The 23,224-nt window shown below is 42.1% G+C and overlaps 1 protein-coding gene across 2 annotated transcripts in view; it reads left to right on the top strand.

Moving 5' to 3' along the window:
• The window catches only part of glp1r.S (glucagon like peptide 1 receptor S homeolog), a 127,713-nt gene that overhangs the window by 82,259 nt on the left and 22,230 nt on the right, over positions 1 to 23,224 (top strand). For both annotated transcript variants that reach the window (XM_041564203.1, XM_041564204.1), the window contains 3 exons: positions 327 to 433; positions 10,168 to 10,321; positions 10,676 to 10,835. In XM_041564203.1, coding sequence (XP_041420137.1) covers positions 327 to 433; positions 10,168 to 10,321; positions 10,676 to 10,835 — 421 coding nt within the window. The remainder of the gene's footprint in view (positions 1 to 326; positions 434 to 10,167; positions 10,322 to 10,675; positions 10,836 to 23,224) is intronic.

Raw genomic sequence — 23,224 nt, 5'->3', positions numbered from 1 at the left:
CAGACAATTGTATTTAACTATAAAGATATTGTTCTGATATACAGTATAACCCTCATATTCTGAGTGCACCTCCATAGTTACATCTGAATTCTGCTGCTGTGTATTTTGGGGAGTTTAATAGTCACCTTCCCAACAAAGCAATACTTGGCCAGAAATGAGTACAATGAATCACTTGGTTCTGAGGTTTCTTATTTGCTTTCAATCGTAAAGGAGTCGTGGTGTAGCCAATGATCACGTGCAAGCTTTATACACATACCCCCCAATTACATGGATAGAATATGTAAATTGCATTCTTTATCTGTCTCTGTCTCACTTTTATCCTTTAGGTGCCCCCAGAGGAACAGCTTTCATCATTGTCCATTATTTACACCATTGGGTACTCCCTCTCCTTTTCTGCTCTTATCATTGCCACCATCATCCTGGTGAGATTCAGGTAAGTCTTTCCTCTTTATCTGCCAGTGCCCCAAAGCAATGGGTTCATGTAGTTGCACCGATAACTGAATATATAGAACTGGAGTCAGTAACCTGTTAGATTGATCCCTGCTATGTTAGTCATGATCTGCTGGGCCCTAGAGTAAGGGTAAGGCCAGACGAGGAGATTCGGGGAGATTTTGTCTCCTGGCGACTTATCGCCACGTCTTTTGCGCGACTATCTTCCTGAACTGCCTCAGCGTCTTTTCCCCATAGGCTACAGCTCGAGCCTACTTTGGGCGACTATTGAAAACGCATCGTCGCGTGTGCATTAGCGCAGGCGATTTTGCGCTGTAGCCTATGGGGAAAAGACGCTGATTGTGGACGCTGATATATACAAAAAAAAAACCCTCCCCCTTGAATACTAAACGGGGCTGTTATCTTGAGGAGATTTACGTTGGAGGGGTGCCCCATTGATATTTGTTGACTTTGGCACTTTTGAGACCTGGGAATATTTGGCCATCATACTTTGGTTACAACTAATCAAACACCAGTATCGGATGGTTTGGAACTTTTCATTTCCTTTACTTGTTCGAGATTGTGGCACAAAATCGGAGCGCTACAGTTGGCTCCAGATACGCCACTTCTACAATTACAGTACATCAACCATCACCCATGCCGGGTCATACTTAAAGAATATTTACAAGGGATCCCTTTGTACAAGCAGCGCTGCTTAGTTTGGTTTTAATTGGTTTTAATTTGATATATGGCATAGTGTTGAATAATAAATATTGCCTTTTACATATTTGAAGCATTCATTTATAATTGAGTAGTTGGGGGTCACATGTGCTGGGAGTTATAGTCCCACTTGTTGTGTATAGACTATGAAGAGTGTTAGAACCATGACATATTCACACTGTATTTTTAAATCTTTATTTTAATCCTTGTGTCCTAACACTTTAAATGAAATACACAGAGTGTATAATATAGAGTAGACTCTTCTATCTAGTACAGTGGATAAAGGGTTAGTTTGCACCTATTTTGAAGTATGTTTTTATTGGTTGGCTCAAATTGTATTCACAGTTTGGCCACCACCAATCAAAAAGAGCTTGTCAAGTAGTGTGACCAGTAGCCTATCTAAGTGCCTCTTAGGCATGAAACACAGTGGGCTGTTTTGCTTTTTGTCCTAATAAATGACTTTTTAACTTTTAAACTACTTCACTACTGACTGAGTTTTTTGATGGTTCTCACAGTCTTCATAGTCTTGTAACTAGGGATGCACCAAATCCACTATTTTGGATTCGGGCCGAATACCAAACCGAATCCTGGGAAGGGGAAAACATTTTTTATTTCCTTGTTTTGTGACAAAAAGTCACAGATTTCCCTCCCTGCCCCTAATTTTCATTTGCAAACTAGGATTCGGTTTGGCCGGGCAGAAGGATTCGGCTGAATCCTGCTGAAAAAGGCCGAATACCGAACCGATTCAGTGTATCCCTACTTGTTGCCCTTTCAACACCCCTTTGTCGGTGTTACACTCCACGTGTGGCGCTTACCTGATGGCACGGGACAAACCTGATGGCACGGGACAAACCTGAGCCACTCTGCAGTGGTATTGGGAGAGACTGGGTACTTGGTACTTACCTGTGCAGGGCCTCCACCTAGTGGGATCCGGGAATGCACCTACGGGTGGCCCCACTAGGAACAAAATAATAATGCCCACACAGTATTGGTTAAACTGAATAACTCTATATAAAATAAATGGCCAACTAATACATGCAGCACTCCTAACCAGTGGCAATAGGGCCTCACTGCTTGTGCAATCTGTTTATCTAACTATAAAAAGGCAAACTCTTTTTCAATAAACAGTGTCTGTATCTTCAAGCGCTTCTTTAGGGTACTGTCCCTTTAAACAGGATACTCACTCCAAATCCTTTTTGGATGCTTTAGAGTTTGTCTTGAGTCGAGTCCAGCACAGTCAGACATACAGTGAGACTAGCAGTCCCTTTGGATGCTCAGATAGGAATCTCCTGCTGGTTGTTCCTCCAGTCTGGATTCCTTTCACACTCTCTGTCCCTCCAGGCACAGTATGTGGCTTCCCTGTGCAGCCTGATCCAAATGAATACTTGTGGTGCAGCCTCTCAGCTCTCTGGGCCCACCAGCAGCTCTCTGGTCTCTCTCTCTGTCCACCATGCGGCTCTCTATGCCAGGCTTTCTTCTTTTGCCAGTCTCTGTGACTTCCTCTTCCTGCCTGCCACTCACTTTCTGGTCTGTAGAGGCAGAATCTGTTGCGGTTGTGTAAATCCAATGGTTAATAATAGTGATATGCAAATTATAGCCTTTTGTATAAAGGTCTCTGGTGCCGGGGGCCCATCTATCTTTTCTTAGTTAGAGGTAGAATCCTAAGTGTCAATCACACCATCTGCCTTTCATGTAATTATATCAGCAATAAGGAGGGAATTCAATCAACGGCTCTGTATTTGGAGTCTGGCTCATCTGGCAGTTCTGGCAAATCTAGTTAAGATCAATGTTATTTGTCATTATGGGTCTTCTGCCCCTTATTAGCCATTCTCAAGGTCACTTCCAATTGAAATTAATTCTACATTTATATAAGAGAGGTGCCGGGGGGACCTATAGCTTCATGCACAGTTCTTTATTGCCACACAGAATATTTAGCATTATTTTCCTTTATTATTTGTATTTATTCTTATTTATAATTATATATAATTTATACTTCATTTTTAAATACCTAATAAATATCCCTAATGAGGCTACTAATTATTGTGCAATATAAACCTATTTCATTATTTATTAAACTCATTTGAAAATATGTCAAAAAAATGTAATTTATCTCAATTAAAAATTATTGTAAAGTTATTTGTAGCTGAATTGCTTTGTGTTATTTTCACTCACATTCCGTTCATATTTCATATATTTATGTATATATATAAAAAAAGTATTTGATCTTGCCGTGTTTTTTTTTTTTTTGAGTTGTGATCCTGGGTCTATAACTAGAAACCCTGCCATAAAATAATACAGGACTGTCGTGTATTTGCCAGGCAGGAAGGAAGTAATGGGCGACTAGGGTTGGCACCTTTATCTTTTGGCGAAAACCATCAGGGGGTGGGGTGGGTGACATCAGGGACGGGACTGAAGACATGGCGATCAGCGATTGGCTGATCGCCATGTCATTCACTTCAATGTCCTGTCCTTCAGAAACGTTTCACCCGAGCAGCCTTTAAAAACAAGGACATCTGGAAATCTGGACAGTTGGCAAGTCTACAGTTGCCACTTTTTCTGGAAAAAAATACCGGCCTTCCTATATTTCTCCCGTTTTTTCCTATTAATAACATTGGCATCAAGCATCATTTTTATCAGCCAGGCCAGTAAAATACAGGCTAGGTGCAGGGTCGGACTGGGGGGCCCGGGGCCAACCGGGACTGCTGTCCAGGGCCCCCCGCTACCTACTTTGAGTCGAAGCGCCGCTCGGCATACTTGCCCAGGCGGCGCATCGCGCATGCGCAAAGATCACTAGGCGCGCATGTGTTTTTTGAAAAACTGTTTGGGAGAGGGGGTCTGGCCCGGCGGGGGCCCACTAGGGTCAGGGCCCACTGGGTATTTTCCCGGTGTCCAGTCCGACACTGGCTAGGTGGCATCCCTAGTGACAAACCTACAACTTGAGCACCAAGAAATACTCTCCCCATGCAAGAACAGAAATGAATTACAACTAATTTAATTCAGATAACTACAGTAGTTTATTTACTAATGTCCCTTTGCCTGGCTCTTTGTAGCCACAAAGTCAGACTGGACTACCAGAATACCGAAGATTCTCCAGGAGCCCATACCATTTGGCACAATCTATATCTAATTGCTGTGAGAGTGATCCCTGGGCCTAACGCTAGCGTCAATTCACTAGCGGTGGGCATTTTCGTTACTTCACAAATTCCCTAACGGACGCTGGCGTAACTTCGCTAGTGTAACTTCGCACCCTTAGGCCTGGCGAATTTGCGTAACGGACGTAACTACGCAAATTCACTAACGCGCGCAGTGTACTGAACGCTAGCTTTTACGCTAGCCTTCCTTCGCCACCTCAGACCAGGCGAAGCGCAATAGAGTAGATAGGGATTTCTTCAAAAAAAAGTCAAAATTTTTTCTAAGTCCCAAAAAAACGCTGGCGTTTTTTCTATATTATGGGTGATAGGCTGAAAAAGATCGAAATTTTTGTTAGGGCTACCCTCCTTCCCCCCTACATTTCCTAACTCATGGCACCTTAACTATACAGTGGGCACATGTAAAATAAAAATTTTATTTGATGTTTTGAAGGTTTCCCAGGCATTTGTAGTGCTGCTACATATTCCTCCATTGAAATTTGGCGCTGTATGCAAATTAACCATCGCTGGCGTAACTTTGCTTCGCTTAGCGAATCAACGCTAGCGCAACTTCGCAACCTTACGCTACCCCTGAGCACAACTTCGGATTTTAGTGAATTTGCAAAGCGTTGGCGAAACTACGCCTGGCGAAGTGTGGCGAAGTGCGGCGAAGTGCGGCGAAGTTACGCCTGGCGCAACTACGAATCTTAGTGAATGTCCCACTGGGTGTCAGGTTCTCTGGTGGGGTCTAGCCCAGCACATACGTTACACTTTGTTTTAGGCACAAGTAAACACATTTCATTTTGATGCCGATTTCCCATAAATAATTGTGTGTTTTTTTTTTCAAAAGAAATGGAATTGAATTTAACTGAATTAGCAAAATAACTTCCAGAACACTTCTGGAATACTTTTATCCCCACCAATAAATAGAGTCAAGTTAAAAAGACAGAAAACACTGAAAGGCCCTTAATAAATGAATATGATTGTTAGAGTTTTGTGAAAATAAACTCTTTGTTATAAACGCGCCCGGCCCTTCTTTTCATATTCTCAGCGCCACTTGTACAGACATTTATTAACAAGATATTCCTCAGATGTACAGAGCTTTTTACATGAAAATACAGTATATGAGAAGTACATATTATTCTCCCAGAAGGGTAAGGTGTGTGCCGGATATCAGACAGAAAATTAAACTGAGCCTTTAGATATTACTTTCCATCAAACATCTTAATGAGCAGACTAAGGCTGTAGGGCGTTGGTGTATTGGGGAGCAGGAAGGTTTAGAACAACAGAACATATGATTAAATGAGAAGACAAATGGATATGCAGACAGCACCATGAGGCTGCAGATATTGTAGTTGGGATTATTTTTCGTTGGAGTTGGAAACCATTGAAACTTCTTACATTTCAGTTTTTTTAAAATCTTGTTCTCCCTGCAAAGGGGGATGGACCAACAACATTGTGGTGGGGGTGTCAGTTAGTGAGGGGCAGGAAACCATCTGCATTTACTTGCAGGTCAGGTAGAGAAGCTACCCAGTGAGTGTTGGACTGGCCCAGACCTGCTCCTCCCGGTAGCCCCAAATTTTAATAAACCTGTGGCTAGTGTTCGCATATGCACACATCATGCCGTAATTGAGTGCAGAGGAATCTAAGGTCAGGAGGGGGCCCCTGGGGACTGCCAGTGGCATAACTACCAGGGGTGCAGGGGGTGCGATTGGGCCAGGGTCCGCACCCCCTCAGGGCCCCACGGCAGCTTGTGTGCCACTGAATTCTTCAGTGTTTCTGGGCGTATGGAGGGTGACAGGGGACTGGCTGCACGTCCCGCGCCAGGGCCCGCCCCCCTGTAGTTACGTTGCAGCCCCCGTGGCCCCCAAGGCTCTAGTCCGACCCTGAAGCTACCAATAGTTATCTAATTTAAAAGGGTAAGGAAAACTACTGATTTTATACACACACACCCCTACATATATATATATATATATATATATATATATATATATATATATATATATATATATATATATATATATATATATACATACAGTGGTGTGAAAAACTATTTGCCCCCTTCCTGATTTCTTATTCTTTTGCATGTTTGTCACACTTAAATGTTTCTGCTCATCAAAAACCGTTAACTATTAGTCAAAGATAACATAATTGAACACAAAATGCAGTTTTTAAATGAAGGTTTACGTTATTAAGGGAGAAAAAAAACTCCAAATCTACATGGGCCTGTGTGAAAAAGTGATTGCCCCCCTTGTTAAAAAATAACTTAACTGTGGTTTATCACACCTGAGTTCAATTTCAAAGGTTATAAAGCCATTTCTAAAGCTTTGGGACTCCAGCGAACCACAGTGAGAGCCATTATCCACAAATGGCAAAAACATGGAACAGTGGAGAACCTTCCCAGGAGTGGCCGGCCGACCAAAATTACCCCAAGAGCGCAGAGACAACTCATCCGAGAGGCCACAAAAGACCCCAGGACAACATCTAAAGAACTGCAGGCCTCACTTGCCTCAATTAAGGTCAGTGTTCACGACTCCACCATAAGAAAGAGACTGGGCAAAAACGGCCTGCATGGCACATTTCCAAGGCGCAAACCACTTTTAAGCAAAAAGAACATTAAGGGGCCGATTCACTAAGGGTCGAATTTCGAAGTTAAAAATACTTCGAAATTCGACCCTCGGATTGAAATCCTTCGACTTCGAATATCGAAGTCGAAGGATTTAGCGCTAATCCTGCGATCGATCGATCGAAGGATTTTCCGTTCGATCGAACGATTAAATCCTTCGAATCGAACGATTCGAAGGATTTTAATCCAACGATCGAAGGAAAATCCTTCGATCAAAAAATCACAGGCAAGCCTATGGGGACCTTCCCCATAGGCTAACATTGACTTCGGTAGCTTTTAGCTGCCGAAGTAGGGGGTCGAAGTTTTTTTTAAAGGGGAAGTACTTCGACTATCGAATGGTCGAATAGTCGAACGATTTTTCGTTCGATTCGTTCGATTTCGTTCGAATTCGAACGAATTTAACCAATTCGATGGTCGAAGTACCCAAAAAATACTTCGAAATTCGAAGTATTTTTCATTCGAATCCTTCACTCGAGCTTAGTGAATCAGCCCCTAAGGCTCGTCTCAATTTTGCTAAAAAACATCTCAATGATTGCCAAGACTTTTGGGAAAATACCTTGTGGACCGACGAGACAAAAGTTGAACTTTTTGGAAGGTGCGCGTCCCGTTACATCTGGCGTAAAAGTAACACAGCATTTCAGAAAAAGAGCATCATACCAACAGTAAAATATGGTGGTGGTAGTGTGATGGTCTGGGGTTGTTTTGCTGCTTCAGGACCTGGAAGACTTGCTGTGATAGATGGAACCATGAATTCTACTGTCTACCAAAAAATCCTGAAGGAGAATATCCGGCCATCTGTTCGTCAACTCAAGCTGAAGCGATCTTGGGTGCTGCAGCAGGACAATGACCCAAAACACACCAGCAAATCCACCTCTGAATGGCTGAAGAAAAACAAAATGAAGACTTTGGAGTGGCCTAGTCAAAGTCCTGACCTGAATCCTATTGAGATGTTGTGGCATGACCTTAAAAAGGCGTTTCATGCTAGAAAACCCTCAAATAAAGCTGAATTACAACAATTCTGCAAAGATGAGTGGGCCAAAATTCCTCCAGAGCGCTGTAAAAGACTCGTTGCAAGTTATCGCAAACGCTTGATTGCAGTTATTGCTGCTAAGGGTGGCCCAACCAGTTATTAGGTTCAGGGGGCAATTACTTTTTCACACAGGTTTGGATTTCTTTTCTCCCTAAATAATAAAAACCCTCATTTAAAAACTGCATTTTGTGTTTACTTGTGTTATCTTTGACTAATAGTTAAATGTGTTTGATGATCAGAAACATTTTGTGTGACAAACCTGCAAAAGAATAAGAAATCAGGAAGGGGGCAAATAGTTTTTCACACCACTATATATATATATATATATATATATATATATTTATATATATATATATATATATATATATATATACACCTATACATACATAAATAAATAGACAAACTCATACATATACTGTATAAAAATAGTTGTAGAACGTGAGGTCGGTGTAGCCTTGCAAATCTTTCAAGCCCCTCTTAAAGAATCTGCCATCGCAACATCCCCTGGCAGGACATTCCCCAACCTCACTGCCCTCTTATTCTTGTTTTTTGTCTATAATGTCACCTAATACTTGTACCAGGGACCTATAAAGAGGCAAATTGTTTTCATCCCTCAAGTTAATGGCCTTTTTTATGCAAGACAGAACTTTATTAGCTTTAGTAGCCACTGCCTAGAGTTATTACAACAGTTTGTTATCCTCAAATACCCCAAAATCCTTCTTTATTAAGACAGATTTCCAAAACCTTCCACATGCATAACATTGAATTTATCAACATTTAACCTCATTTGCAAGTATTCCATCTTAGTCAAATTACTCTGCAAAGTGGTAGCATCCTGCTTGTAACGTATAGTTTTGCACATTAGTAAAAAATATACTGGAACTTACAGTGCCCACCTTTGGGTCATTAAAGGGGTTGTTCACCTTTTGAATTAACTATTAATATGATGTAGAGCATGATAATCTGAGACAATATGCAATTGGTTTTCATTTTTTGTCATGTGTGGTTTTTGTGTTATTTAGCTTTTTATTCAGCTCTCCAGTTCCAATTTCAACCCATCCTTTAACTTGAGTAAGAGACTGGGATATGAATAGGAGAGATATTTGTAGCCTTACAGAGCATTTGTTATTGAGATGGGGTCAGTGACCCTCATTTGAAAGTCAGAAGAAGAAGGCAAATAATTCAAAAACTATTAAAAAAATGAGTAAAACAGTAACACTAAAAAATTTAATTGTTTTAAAGGAATGACAATGTAATTTACTAGTAAAAGTGGTGTGTTTACTACAGAAACTCTACTATAGATTATATAAAGAAACTGCTGTGTAGCCATGGGGGCAGCCATTCAAGCACAAGGTACTCAGAAGATAACAGATAAGTTCAGAAGAATCCCATTGTATAGAACATTGAATGGCTGCCCCATGGCTACACAGCAGCTTGTTTATATAAACTATAGTAGTTTGCTAGTGCAGGGCAACAGTACATTATATTTTTAGTGTTACTGTATCTTTAATTAGCAAACTAAAAAGCAAAGGGCCAAGGTCAGACCCCTGTGGGACTCCACTAACAACACTGGTCCATTTAGAAAATGCTCCATTCAGCCAGTTCTCCATGCCAGCACACATTTTATGTTCAAGGCCAATATTGCATAGTTTAAATAGTAAACCTTGGTGTGGTACTTTATCAAAGTTTTAGTAGATCACATCCACTGACACCCAAGAGTCTACATTCGTGCTCCACTCCTTGTAGAAGGCAATGAAATTAGCGTGGCAAGATCTGTTATGCATACAACCATGCTTGCTTGCTAGTTTGCGAATTTCATTATAGTAAAGTATCTTATCCCTTATTATTCCCTTTCAAAAGCTTTCCTACTACTGTTGTCAGACTTACAGGCCTATAGTTTTCAGGCTGAGAACAGGTGCCCTTTTTGAAAAGTAGCACCAGATTATCAATTCACCAATCGCACATTATCACATTGTCTCCTCCTCACTAGGGTCATGGGATTATGAACACCTACATTGAGCTAACAAAAAAATAACAAACTAGAAACTTATAAAAAGGTGACTAATGAGTAAAGAGGGGGCACAAGTATGCATTGGTACTGCCATTTCCTCCATCATTAGCTGCTTCCATGCAAGTATGTTTATCAGTTAATTAACAACCAATAGTTCAGGCCTCTTGGTCTTTGATTTATTATGTAAAGTCATTCACATTATTTGTGCCTCTGTTTCCCACAGGCATTTGCACTGCACAAGAAATTACATTCATCTGAACCTCTTCACCTCCTTTATACTGAGAGCCATTTCGGTGTTTATAAAAGATTCTGTGCTGAAGTGGATGTATAACTTGGCCATGTATGACAACCAGTGGGATGGACTTGTCTCCTATCAGGTAAGCTAATGGCACTGGTTATCAGTGGGTTTCTTCCTGTTGAGAATTTTAATGGGTGACTCTGCACTAGTGATAAGCACCCTCTAATAACCCCCAGGACTAATTACAGTATCTGTAGAGATAACAATGTAGAGTAGCCAGTGTTATGACTCCTGCTACACTTTTTAAGAAGTTCCATTCTTTACATTGGTCTACGTTGGTCATTGGTCAACCCTCCATACCTTTGCTGAACTCCAATTGCCCCAAGGCAGAAGACTTGACTCACAGAGATGTTCTTGCATCCTGGACCTCAAACTCTACTAATTGTCCCCATTACAACTCTACTAACTGTCCCCATTACAATGTTCTCCTTAGGAGTCCTTGAGCTGCCGGCTGGTGTTTGCAATGATGCAGTACTGTGTGGCGGCCAATTACTACTGGCTCCTGGTGGAAGGCATCTACCTGCACACACTGCTGGTGCTCTCAGTCTTCTCTGAGCAACGGCTCTTTAGACTTTATCTCTGCATTGGATGGGGTGAGTAGCTTTCTCTGTGGAACTAGTGTATAGCCTACTACCCATGAATGAAGGAAGACACTGTCCGTATCATAGGATGTTCTCCAAGTTTATGAGATCCGCTATATAACACTTATAGTCATATGAGGCTGATTTTGTCTTAAACATGGGACTGAAATGATGAATATATATAAATATATAAGGGGCAATAATGAAATAGGGGAAGTACAGAGAAGAGCAACTAAGCAGATAAAGGGAATGTAAGGGCTCAGTTATGGGGAAATGATGGCCAAGTTGGGATTGGTTACACTGGAGAAGAGGCAGTTAAGGGAGAGAGATCCCTATGTGTTAAGAGGAACATACAAACAACTCTCTGATGCTCTATTCTCCACTAGATCCACTCAGTTGACATGAGAGAGGCCAATCAGATTAGTGAAAAGGAGGTTCCATGTTAAGGAGGAAAAGGAGTTGATGCAGGGACAGCTGAGCAGTTGTGAGATTCTCTCCCGGAAGCTTTATTGGAAGATACATTATAAGATACACAGGTACAAGGAAGGGTTGGGTGGCTTTATAGCAAGGGAGAAAATACAGGGTTGCAGATACTAGTACTTTACCCTTAGTAAAAGTAGATCCTGGAACTGGTTCGATTGTCTTCTGGGAGTTGGGAGGGAATTTTTCTCCTGCTGCGGTTATTGTCATATTTTTACCTTATAAATATTAAAAGGCTTCACCACTTTATTATTTTTTCGTGTTTTACAATTTTTTTCTCCCAGCTATTTTTTTTTATTATTGAAGCCCGATGTGCTTCTCACGCAGTGCAAACAAAGTGCAAAGGGTGCATGACTAAGCTTTAACAAAGGCTGTAAAAACTCCTGGGTCCCTGGCCAAAAGACACAAAAAGATCCTCTGGACTCCCCTTGACCGAGGCTAGGGGAAGCCCCTTTATCCCCGACCCCCCAGAACAAAAGGCACAGACGGGACTAGGGTATTCAGACCCCCTGCTCCGTGGCTAGGGGTGTCTCTTTGTCCATTCCCTCTAGCCAAAAGGCTAATAAGGTACCAGGTAAGGGAGAGTCAGGTCAACCACCCATAATAAATATATTTGTTTATGGGAATCATAGTATTGGACTAATTAATGTAGGCATAATTAGTCATTGCAGTGGGAATCTAATCATTAATGTATCTTAGGTGTTGATTTATTACTGCTTGATATGAAAATATCGAACATTTCATGATTCATTCCAATGAATGGAAAACCCATCTTATAAACTGCATCAGGAATTAAAAATTTACAGGAGTATTAGAGTTCCGTGTTGCTGCTGCTCTAACAGATCTGAATTTTTATTCTTAATTTTATTTGTATATACTTTAATATCCATTGTTCTACTGCTCCGACACTCTTGGAGAAAAATGTGATTTGCCTCCCATGTTCTCTTAATGGTAAAAAGTTTTTTCTGCAATTTATTTTGGATTTTTTCCTTGGTAAGTTGAACTTAAAAAATCCACTGCTGTGAAATGATTCCCATAGAAATCCGCAATGAGAAATTCCACTCAGCAGGAAACTTTTCGGTTAGATTTGTAGTAAACTTGTAACAGTTTTGCAAAGACCCAATGTAAGAGCAACGGGAAGCATTTTGGAGAAAATTCCCAGGTGGAAATCGGAAAACAGTTTTGGATTTTGTTTAAATGGGACAATGTTTTCCTTCCCACAAATGACAACTTTATTCCAAAATGGGGAGAAATTCATCCTTCAGTGGATCTGTTGCTTAGAAAGGCTCTTGTGTAGGAATTAAGCTTTGTTTCTGTTATCCCCACACTTTTGCCATTAAGGACAGGACCACCTTCTCAGCTCCATTATTCTTACTTAAAGGGATAAATATGGGAATTCTGAGCAATCTAGGGAACTTTTCCCTATGTCTTCTCCTCATAAATTTCCTTCCAAGTGTAGGGGACTGGTACATTAGTCGCCCAGTATTATTTAGCAGGCAGTCCCCTAGTGTTATAGATGCCTAACTGGGTCCTAAAATACAGTTAGGAGGGGGGACCTGTTCCTATTCCTGCTTAAAGCTATGCCCCTTGGTGTTCACAATAGTGACCAGTATGGCACTGTGCTAAAGTATAAAGTCCTGGGCAGCCATGTGCTCAGGGTCCATCTTGTGCTGGCTCTGGCCTGAGCAGGCAGGCAGAGCTCGAGTGGAACCTAGACAGGTCAGGTCTAGTAAGGATAGGCTACTCCCTCTAGGAGTGACAGATAGACAGGCTATTTAGCTGAGCATCTTGAGGCTCCTCCAAGGATTGTGAGTGGGATTATGATCCCGGGTACTAGTTGCCCAGAAGTAGGGACTAAGCGTACAGAACTAGGGGTGTGAGTTTCCCCTCAGGTTCCACTTAGGGAGAAGGCTGAAAGCTGGGTGTACCCCGAGCTGCTGTTGTGTACATTGTCCACATCCCTGTGGGGAACTAATACTGACCAAAGGTGCTGTGAGTATATGCCTATCCACTGTTGATATGATCCAGCTTGCTCTGTATGTACACTCCACTGAGGATTGTTATTGCTCAATAAATATGTTCTTTGGTTAAGTTATGTAAGAACCACTGATGCCCAATTATTGCACCCTGCATCAAGTTACAGTTACACTACACCCTGCCTCCACACCGTTTGCGAGGGCTTACTCCCTAAGATTTAAGGTCTCATCCGGAGCACAGTATTAGGAGTGGAGCTCATAGATAGAGAACCATTTCAGTTTACTATAGCGCTACACAAGCATTAACAGATAAACTGTTGGAAAAGCTGCTTTAATTCCTTCTCCTCTTCTGCCTTCATTGTTCCATTGCTCTTTGGTTTCTGTGGGCCTTGGTGTCTCAGAGTGGTGCTGCATTTTCTTCTTTTTCTTAGCGCCTCTAGGATCCAACTTTTTGCTTCCTCTCCTAAAGTTCTGCTTATTCCTCCATGTCATTTAAGTAGAACTTTGTGGCCTTTTACTCTCTTTTCCAGCAGGGGCCTCGTCTCCATCTTTTTCAGCCTTCCTTCTGCTGGACCAGCATCAATAACAGAATTCCAGTAGATAAGTAATGATTTCTGGTAAATCCACTATTTCGGATTCGTCCGAACCCCCAAATCCTTTGCGAAAGATTCTGCCAAATACCGAACCAAATCCTAATTTGCATATGCAAATTCGATGTGGGAAGGGGGAAACATTTTTTACTTCCTTGTTTTGTGACAAAAATTCACGAGATTTCCATCCAGCCCCTTATTTGCAAATGCAAATTAGGATTCAGATTAGGTTCGGCCGGGCACAAGGATTCGGCCAAATCCTGCTGAAAAAGGCAGAATCCTGGCCGAATCCCGAACCGAATCCTGGATTCGGCGCATCCCTAATTTCTGGTAACAAGATGCCCTACATGAAAGGAGAGCAAGAGACTCAGCATAAAGAACATTCTGTCACCCAAATTGACTTTTTCCTATGGAATATAACTTTAATTAAGGATGGGTGAATTTTTTTCGCCTTGTTTCATGTATTCTATTGAGAGAACAACTCATTAGCAGTTGGTGGCATAGAGTAAAGGTGGTCAGACATAGGCCGATAAAAGCTGCTGACAGAAGAAGTTGGCAGTTTATTTGCTCCGTGTATGGGGTCCTCCAATCGGCTTCACCATCCAATATCTGGCTGCAAATTGACCACATAACGATCGGGCAGGTTTATAAATCCCATTGGAGCAGGACTGCATTCAGTTATCCAGTTACAGTTGTGTTTGTACAATACTGAGTGTGTTTTGTTGCACAAGCAGGACAGACACACAGAAACATTAGGGGCTGATACAACTGAACATGTTTAGTGAATCCAAATAATGATTTTTTTTTCTCTCTTGCTCAATCCCCTCTAATTCCTCTTGCAAGGCAATCATTCCTATTAGAATTAAAATAATGGAAATGGCTAATAAAAGCAAGCAGTGAGATAATGAATTCAGTAGCTGACCCAATACACCGTCTCACCGAGAAGCAAAGATGAGATGAATCTAATTACTATTTGTGTTCATTAAATGAATACAATTCCCGTGAAATTATTGAGAGATCAGAGGCAATACTCGTTACGGAACCTACACAACACGTCCCTGCTCTGATATTGCCAAATCAGCATAAAAACTTGTCTTAGGAGCTTTTATATAGAATATTTCACCATCAGCATAGGAAAAGATTCTTTACTGTAAAGTCAGTCAGGTTATGGGATTCCCTATAAAGAGAGGGGGATCATTCATTGGTGGGGAGGAAAGGAGATGTCACTATCAGCATAGGAAGGGGAGCTTTACTGTAAGGGCAGTCAGGTTATGGAATTCCCTATAAAAAGAGGAAGGATGAGTTATTAATTTGAGAAAAGGAGATATAACCAGTGGTTCTGCACCAATGAAGCCAGTTGAGAAATTTGCCCAGTTAACAGGGGCGGCAAAAAGCGACTCCTGGTAACTTTGAGTCGAATTTCTGGTTTTGAAACTGCAAATTTGGCTCTTCTTGTGCAGAGAGGGATGTGAACCTCCCCAGACCCCCGCCAGACCCACAAATGTGAGTGCTGTGGGGATGGCAGAACAAAAGCCGTTTCAGGCTACAATATGCCCAGATTCACCACTGGGTATAGCCATCAGCATAGGAAGGGTTTCTTTACTATAAGGACAGTCAGGTTATGGGATTCCCTACCAAGAGAGGGGGAATGGGTGATTAATTGGTGGAAAACAAAGGAGATTTCACCATCAGCATAGGAAGGGTTTCTTTACTGTAAGGGCAGTCAGGTTATGGGATTCCTTACCAAGAGAGGGGGAATGAGTGATTCATTGAAGGGGAGGAAAGGAGATTTCACCAACAGCACAGGAAGGGTTTCTTTACTTTAAGGGCACTTCAGTTATGGGATTCCCTACCAAGAGAGGGGGAATGAGTGATTCTTTTGTGAGGAAGAAAGGAGATTTCACCATCAGCATAGGAAGGGTTCATTATACTTGACTGGTTTAGCAAAACAAGGGAAATTTCATTTTAATAGGGAACTCTACCCAAAAAAAGTTTTTTTCTCCTAAAGAAAGAAAATCTATTTGTGCAAAACTTTCCAATATCCACTCGGTCCTCATTAGTTCTTTGGGTGCGACTCTTGTAGCCAAAGTCACTTTGCACCATTTCTGTTAAACAGCTGCAATCTGTTAAATTGTTTCAGAAGCCAGAACCAGCAATGCAAAGAATACAAGTAGCCTTGTTGCTGCTTTCAGCCGGCGTTCCTTAGAATTACATTTTCTTTTATTTAAAAAAAAAAAAGTGGCTCCCCTTTAAAATCTGCACTGGTGGTTTGGGACTAAAGGGGGAAATCTACAGCCCTGTTCTACGTGCGCCAATAGTTGGGAATCTAAATGATGAGTAACAATGGGTATGGACCCCCTTGTCCCCTCTTTACCCAGCCTGAGTTTCCTATAGGGGAGGCTAATATTGAAGCTGCTGTGCAGAGAGCAAGTAAGTGCTACAGAGTAGTGCTGTTATCCTCATTATTCTGCCAATTATGTGATTATTTTCTATTCCTCGCTGTCACCCCAAACACACAGTAAAGCCGTTATTAAAGGGATAATGAAAATTATCTGAAAATGAATCAGTTAATAGTGCTGCTCCAGCAGAATTCTGCACTGAAATCCATTTCTCAAAAGAGCAAACAGATTTTTTTATATTCAATTTTGAAATCTGACATGAGGCTAAACATATTGTCAATTTCCCAGCTGCCCCAAGTCATGTGACTTGTGCTCTGATAAACTTCAGTCACTCTTTACTGCTCTACTGCAAGTTGGAGTGATATCTCCCCCCTCCCTTTCCCCCCCCCCAGCAGCCAAACAAAAGAACAATGGGAAGGTAACCAGATAGCAGCTCCCTAACACAAGATAACAGCTGCCTGGTAGATCTAAGAACAACACTCAATAGTAAAATCCAGGTCCCACTGAGACACATTCAGTTACATTGAGTAGGAGAAACAACCACCTGCCAGAAAGCAGTTCCATCCTAAAGTGCTGGCTCTTTCTGAAATCACATGACCAGGCAAAATGACCTGAGATGCACCTACACACCAATATTACAACTAAATACACTTGTTGGTTCAGGAATGACATTTTATATTGTAGAGTGAATTATTTGCAGTGTAAACAGTGTCATTTAGTAATAAAAACGACATCATGAAAATCATGACAGAATCCCATTAAGCTCTGTGTTGGGCAGTGGGGAAGGATAATCACCAACACAACCTGGGGAGTTTAGCCCAGAATGACTGGCACCTGATTAGTCAGTGTTTCCCCCACCAGAACCCGACCATAATAACGGGTACCTACTAAACTAATACTGGTACAATGCAACCGAAGTCTTGGGAATGTTCCAGCAGTTTCAGGTGCTTTATTCATGTGTGTTCCTTCTAAATGCATTTTACATTAACAAATTAAAAATTATTGTGAGACTACAGCATTGGATTTCTTATCCAAAATTCCTGGGGCCCTTCCTTAAAGGGCATGTAAAGTCTAAAATAGAATAAGGCTAGAAATGCTGTATTTTGTATACTAAATATAAACATGAACTTACTGCACCACAAGCCTAATCAAACAAATGATTTATGCTTTCAAAATTGGCCACAGGGGGTCACCATCTTGTAACTTTGTTATACATCTTTGCAAGACTAAGACTGTGCACATGCTCAGTGTGGTCTGGGCTGCTTAGGGATCGTCATAAACAAAGCTGCTTGAGTTCTGCATGGCTGGGAAGTAAGACGGGGGCTCCCCCTGCTGTTCATAAGTATGATTGTTTCCCTGCAGAGCAGTTAGGGACCGTCTGACAATTCCTATCCACAGCAGTAAATGAAGGGAGAATTTCACTGCATACTGTCAGTTTCTTATAAAAACAGTGCACATTTTTAAATTAAAGTATATTGGAGATAGGTTTCTTTTTCAATAAAGAAAGTAAAAATGGGATTTTATTTTTTTGCCTTTACATGCCCTTTAAAGTGCAGAATCATGGAATTAGGAATAACAGATCCCAGGTGCCCAGGTAGAGGCAGAGAGATGTGCACAGAGAGAGACAAGAAATGTGTCCAGGGGGGAAAGACTTTCCAGCCCAACCTGTTTAATCCAGACTCCCAGCTATAGACATGGTGGGATATTCACTAAGAATCGTTGTTGCGCCAGCGTCCATTTCACGGCACTTCGCCGCACTTCGCCAGGCGTATTTTCGCCAACGCTTCGCAAATTCACTAAAATCTGAAGTTGTGCTCAGGGGAAGCGTAAGGTTGCGAAGTTGCGCTAGCGTTAATTCGCCAAGCAAAGCGAATTTACGCTAATGATGGTTAATTTACATACGGCGACCAAATTGAAGTTACAATGGAGGAATATGTAGCATCACTACACAAGCCTGGGAAACCTTCAAAACTGCAAATAAATTGATAGTTTGCCCTACACATGTGCCCACTGTATAGTTAAGTTGCCATGAGTTAGGAAATGTAGGGGGGAAGGAGGGGGAGCCCCAAAAATGTTTTCGATCTTTTTCAGCCTATCACCCATAATATAGAAAAAACGCCATCGTTTTTTGGGACTTTGAAAAAATTTTAACTTTTTTTGAAGCAATCCCTATCTACTCTATTGCGCTTCGCCTGGTCTGAGGTGGCGAAGGAAGTCTAGCGTAAAAGGTAGCGTTCAGTACAATGCGCGCATTAGTGAATTTGCGTAGTTACGACCGTTGCAAAAATTCGCCAGGCGTAAGGGTGCGAAGTAACACTAGCGAATTGACGCCAGCGTTAGGCGCTTCGGCGCTTAGTGAATTTGCCCCATGGAGGAAAGTCACTGTGTAGCACTTACTGTGATACTGATGTACTGCGAGTAACACTACTTAGAATATTACTTAGAATGTTACACATGGAGTTCAGGCTCAGCAGGAATATGTGATGTGTCTTGTAGGCAGTGAAGTTTTGGCAGGAATATGTGATGTGTAACAAGTTCAGAACAATTGCTTGATAATTACAAGTCAGTCTACACCACAATGGGCCAAGACTTAGCCATGAGAATGCCCTCTGATCTGTGCCGGCCTGCAGTAGATGTAAGTGAGAGCCCATAGCAAGTCCCAGAGTGTGTGCCAGCTGGATCAGACTTTATTCAGATTGAAAGAACATCTCTAATGTGTGTCCTACGCAGTGTGAGTGCCCAGGTCTCAGACATCAGTTGCTCTGTGCCAAGCAAAAAGCCACCGGCCATAATTAAAGACTTTGATGTGATGTGAAAATCTGCTCTGCCCCAGGCAAGGAATTCTGCTCTCATTTCTGGATTTGTATTGGATCACATTGGCCCAAGTGCTACCCACATGCAAGACCCACTGTGCTCTCCAGTCCGGGAGGATTTAGTGAAGACCGGGGTGGATCCCGGCTGGAAATGTTTTAGAAAAAAAGATTTAGTCAGTGCATTTGGGGAACTCTTTTTTGCTGGAACATTTCTGGCTGTGACCCAGTTCTGCACCTACAGAAGATCGAAGAAGAGCGGAAAGCAGAGGAGAAGACACCCGAGAGATTTACCTCTGTTGTACAGTTCTATGGGTTTCCAGATAACGGATCTTTCCGTAATTTGGATCCTCATACCTTAAGTCTACTAGAAAATCATGTAAATATTAAATAAACCCAATAGGCTGGTTTTGCTTCCAGTGAGGATTAATTATATCTTAGTACAAGCTACTGTTTTATTATTACAGAGAAAAAGGAAATTGTTTTTAAAGATTTGGATTATTTCTTCATAATGGAGCCTTGGATAATGGGTTTCAGGATAACGAATGCCCCATTAATTGTAGCATTAAAGGAGAAGTAAAGTGTAACTAAAGAAGTAGGTAGAAATGTTGCACATTATGTTTTGTGTTTCTGTACCAGCCCAAGGCAACCACAGCCCTTTAGCGTTAAAGATCTGTGTCTCCAAAGATGCCCCAGTAGCTCCCCATCTTCTTTTCTGCTGATTCACTGCACATGCTCTGTGCTGCTGTCACTTACTGAGCTTAGGGACCCACTCACAATATACAGTACACTAGAATAGAAATGTCACAATATAAGGCTGATTAGTAATTAATACACATAATTACTACATGGCAGCACAGAAACCAGTGCAATTAGCATCAGAATTTAATAATCAGCAAACCTGTAGCATCAGCTTATATTACAGCCAGGGAAGCTCATTTTCTGCTGGATAATTAGTGACGAGCCCTAAGCTTAGCTTCTCAACAGCCAATCAGAGCCCACTGAGCATGTGAGTGTCACAGACACTTTCCAAGATGGTGACCCCCTGTGACAAGTTTGAAGTCCTGGATCATTGCTGCTATTGACAAGCTCAAACTTTAGCCTCGTGCAATAAGTTCACTATATAAAATATGCCGTTTTTAGCCACATTTATTGTTAGTGTTTAGTTCTCCTTTAACACATAGCCCTCTCTCCACCACAAGCCATTATACAGAGCCAGTAAGCTGATGTGGGCTCAGTGCTGGTGCCAGAGAATCAACATATTTGGCAGACTTTGCCCATTTGCTATAAAGAGACCAGACAGAATTTGCAGTCGTTCACCCCAGTTCCAGTTCTGCACTACCCGTTGTGGTTCTGGGTCAGTAAAATCAATTTATTTCTGTGTGAGTGAATGTACCTGTGGGGGCCCCTGGCACATTATCCTTATTGTGTCTTCCTTTCAAGCCCAGAATGAGGTATTTCATGTATTTATAGGACTGATTTACCTCCTGTTACAAACGCTAATCCAGTGCCAATGGATTAATTGCCTGTTACAGGAGGGACACACAGACACACACAAAGACACACACACAGTGACAGACACACACACAAAGACACACACACACAGTGACACAGACACACACACAGACACACACACAAAGACACACACACAGACACACACACAGTGACAGACACACAGTGACACAGACACACACACAGTGACAGACACACACACAAAGACACATACACACACAGTAGCGTCACTAGAGGAGGGCGGGCCCTGGTGCGGGGCGCGCAGCCAGGCCCCGCCCCCTCCGTACGGCCACATTTTCAGTGGCGCACGGGCTGCCGGGGGCCCTGAGGGGGCCCGTTCGCACCCCCTGCTCCCCCGGTAGTTCCGCCACTGCATATACTCAAAGACACACAGTGACACAGACAGTGACACAGACACACACACAGAAACACACAAAGACACACAGACACACACAGTGACCAGGCCACATAGGCCCGGGCCTAGGGCGACAAAATTTTTGGGGCGGCACGCCGCCCAGCCGCGTCTTTGAAGCACTGGGGACTTAACACTCCCCAGCTCTTCTGCCTCAGCGAGCGCCACAGCCGGCGCTAGGACCCTGCGGACACAGAGCGGCGCGACCGGAAGCAGCAAGGGTATGGATTGTGCAGCCTTAGGGCACTGCTTTGTTAAATCCGGCCCTGACAGTGACACAGACACACACGGGATGGCACTCGCCCGAAGTTTCCTCATGAGGAGACTTCGGAAAACGAAGCGATCCGAGTGCCATCCCACTGGTGATTCACATTCTAGCCGGCGGAAAGGCATTTGGGGAGATTAGTCGCCCGAAGAAGAGAAGATTTGTTGCTGGGCGACTAATCTCCCCACAATCGCCAAGAGTGCTAAAATCCTAAAGGCTAGTCCACACGGGGAGATAGCCACGCGTTTGCGGTCGCGGCGACAAAGCGCCGCGCCAGTCGCCGCGACCGGCGCAGACGACAGTTTTGTATGGGCGCCTATGTAAAAACGCCTGTGCTAACCACACGAGGCGATGCGCTTTTCAACAGTCGCCTGAAAAAGCCTGGCGAGGCATTTTCAGGCGACTGTTGAAAAGCCAAAACCAGCAGTGCAGAGAACAGAAAGTGCCAGACAGGGCTTTCAATTGTGATTCCATTTTCACATAACTTTAATAGCATTTGTAATGACAGACAAAATGGTGTTTTTTGGTTTTATATCCCCTTTAAGGTCCTTAGTAAAGTGACTCCAGGGGAACCTGCCTTTTTCTGATTTTAAAGGATAATCGTACAGTTTAGATTGTAAGCTCTAATGGACAAGGATCTTCTTTCTCTTGTGTCTCTTAATGTATATTTATTTATTTAATGTTTGTCTCCCCAGGGTTGGACTGTATTGTGCAAAATTTGATGAAATAAACCCGTTGGGGTTGTTCTGATCAGTCATTGCCTCTCGGGTTACAATGAATCCTGTTGTGTGAAAAGACAAAATGACCCAAACTTGTATCTTGTACAACGGAATCTGATTTGGGCCGAGAGGCAGGTTCTATTGGATCAGCTCAGGGCTCTGCTTTATGTACAGGGATTAAACCTACAGCTGCTGAATAAATGATGGGAGGCTGCTCGGCCCATTAATATAAAGAGCAGGGGCTGAGAGGCACAAGTAATTCGTATCATTAATGATCTGAATGTCTCCGAGGGGCATTTCTGCTGCAATGAGACTTTCTGCCGAGTGTTGCTGGGAACCAACAGAGCGGCGTTCACCATAAATCCACCGGCATTTAATCTGTCATTTCCTTCTGCAGTTACCGATTCTTCCCTGGTAAATCGGTATAAGAATACCGATTCTTTTTCTGGTATCCCGGTGGGCCAGTCCGATACCGCTGTGAAATTTATGTTATTACAGTTTTGCTACAGTTTCTTAAATCGTTACAATTGTTTCTTTGCTTATCTTTAATTGTTACAAATGTATCTAAGTGCACATGCTGCATTTTCTGGGCTCTCTGCCACAAGCCAATTAAAGGGCACGTAAAGGCAAAAAAATAAAATCCCATTTTTACTTTGATGAAAAAGAAACATATCTCCAATATAGTTTAAAGGAAAACTATACCCCCCAAACAATGTAGGTCTCTATTAAAAGATACTAAGTAAAACAGCTCATGTGTAAAACCCTGCTTCATGTAAATGAACCATTATCATAATAATATACTTTTTTAGTAGTATGTCCCGTTGGGTAATCATAAATAGAAAATTGCCATTTTAAAAAATAAGGGCCGCCCCCTGAGATCGTACAATTCACTGTGCACACATACAAACCACATGTAAGGTCACATGAGCCAATTAACAGACAGAGTTCTGCCTTTTGCTTCCTCACTTCTTCCTGTTACAGTTAGTGTTGTAGTATTTCTGGTCAGGTGATCTCTGAGGCAGCACAGATAGAGTCACGAAATGGTGGTTCATGGCAAGAGATGTAGAAGGGCAATATTTATGTAAATATATATTCCAGTTTGGTAAGATTCTTTAATATGTCATTCAATTTGATATAAACTATATGTTGCTTAAGTATTCATTTTGGGGGTATAGTTTTCCTTTAATTAAAAAATGTGTACTGTTTATATAAGAAACCTGACTGTATGCAGTGAAATT

The sequence above is a fragment of the Xenopus laevis genome, chromosome 5S (genome assembly GCF_017654675.1).
Source record: "Xenopus laevis strain J_2021 chromosome 5S, Xenopus_laevis_v10.1, whole genome shotgun sequence".
NCBI lineage: Eukaryota > Metazoa > Chordata > Amphibia > Anura > Pipidae > Xenopus > Xenopus laevis.
This window is presented reverse-complemented; position numbering and strand designations above follow the sequence as displayed.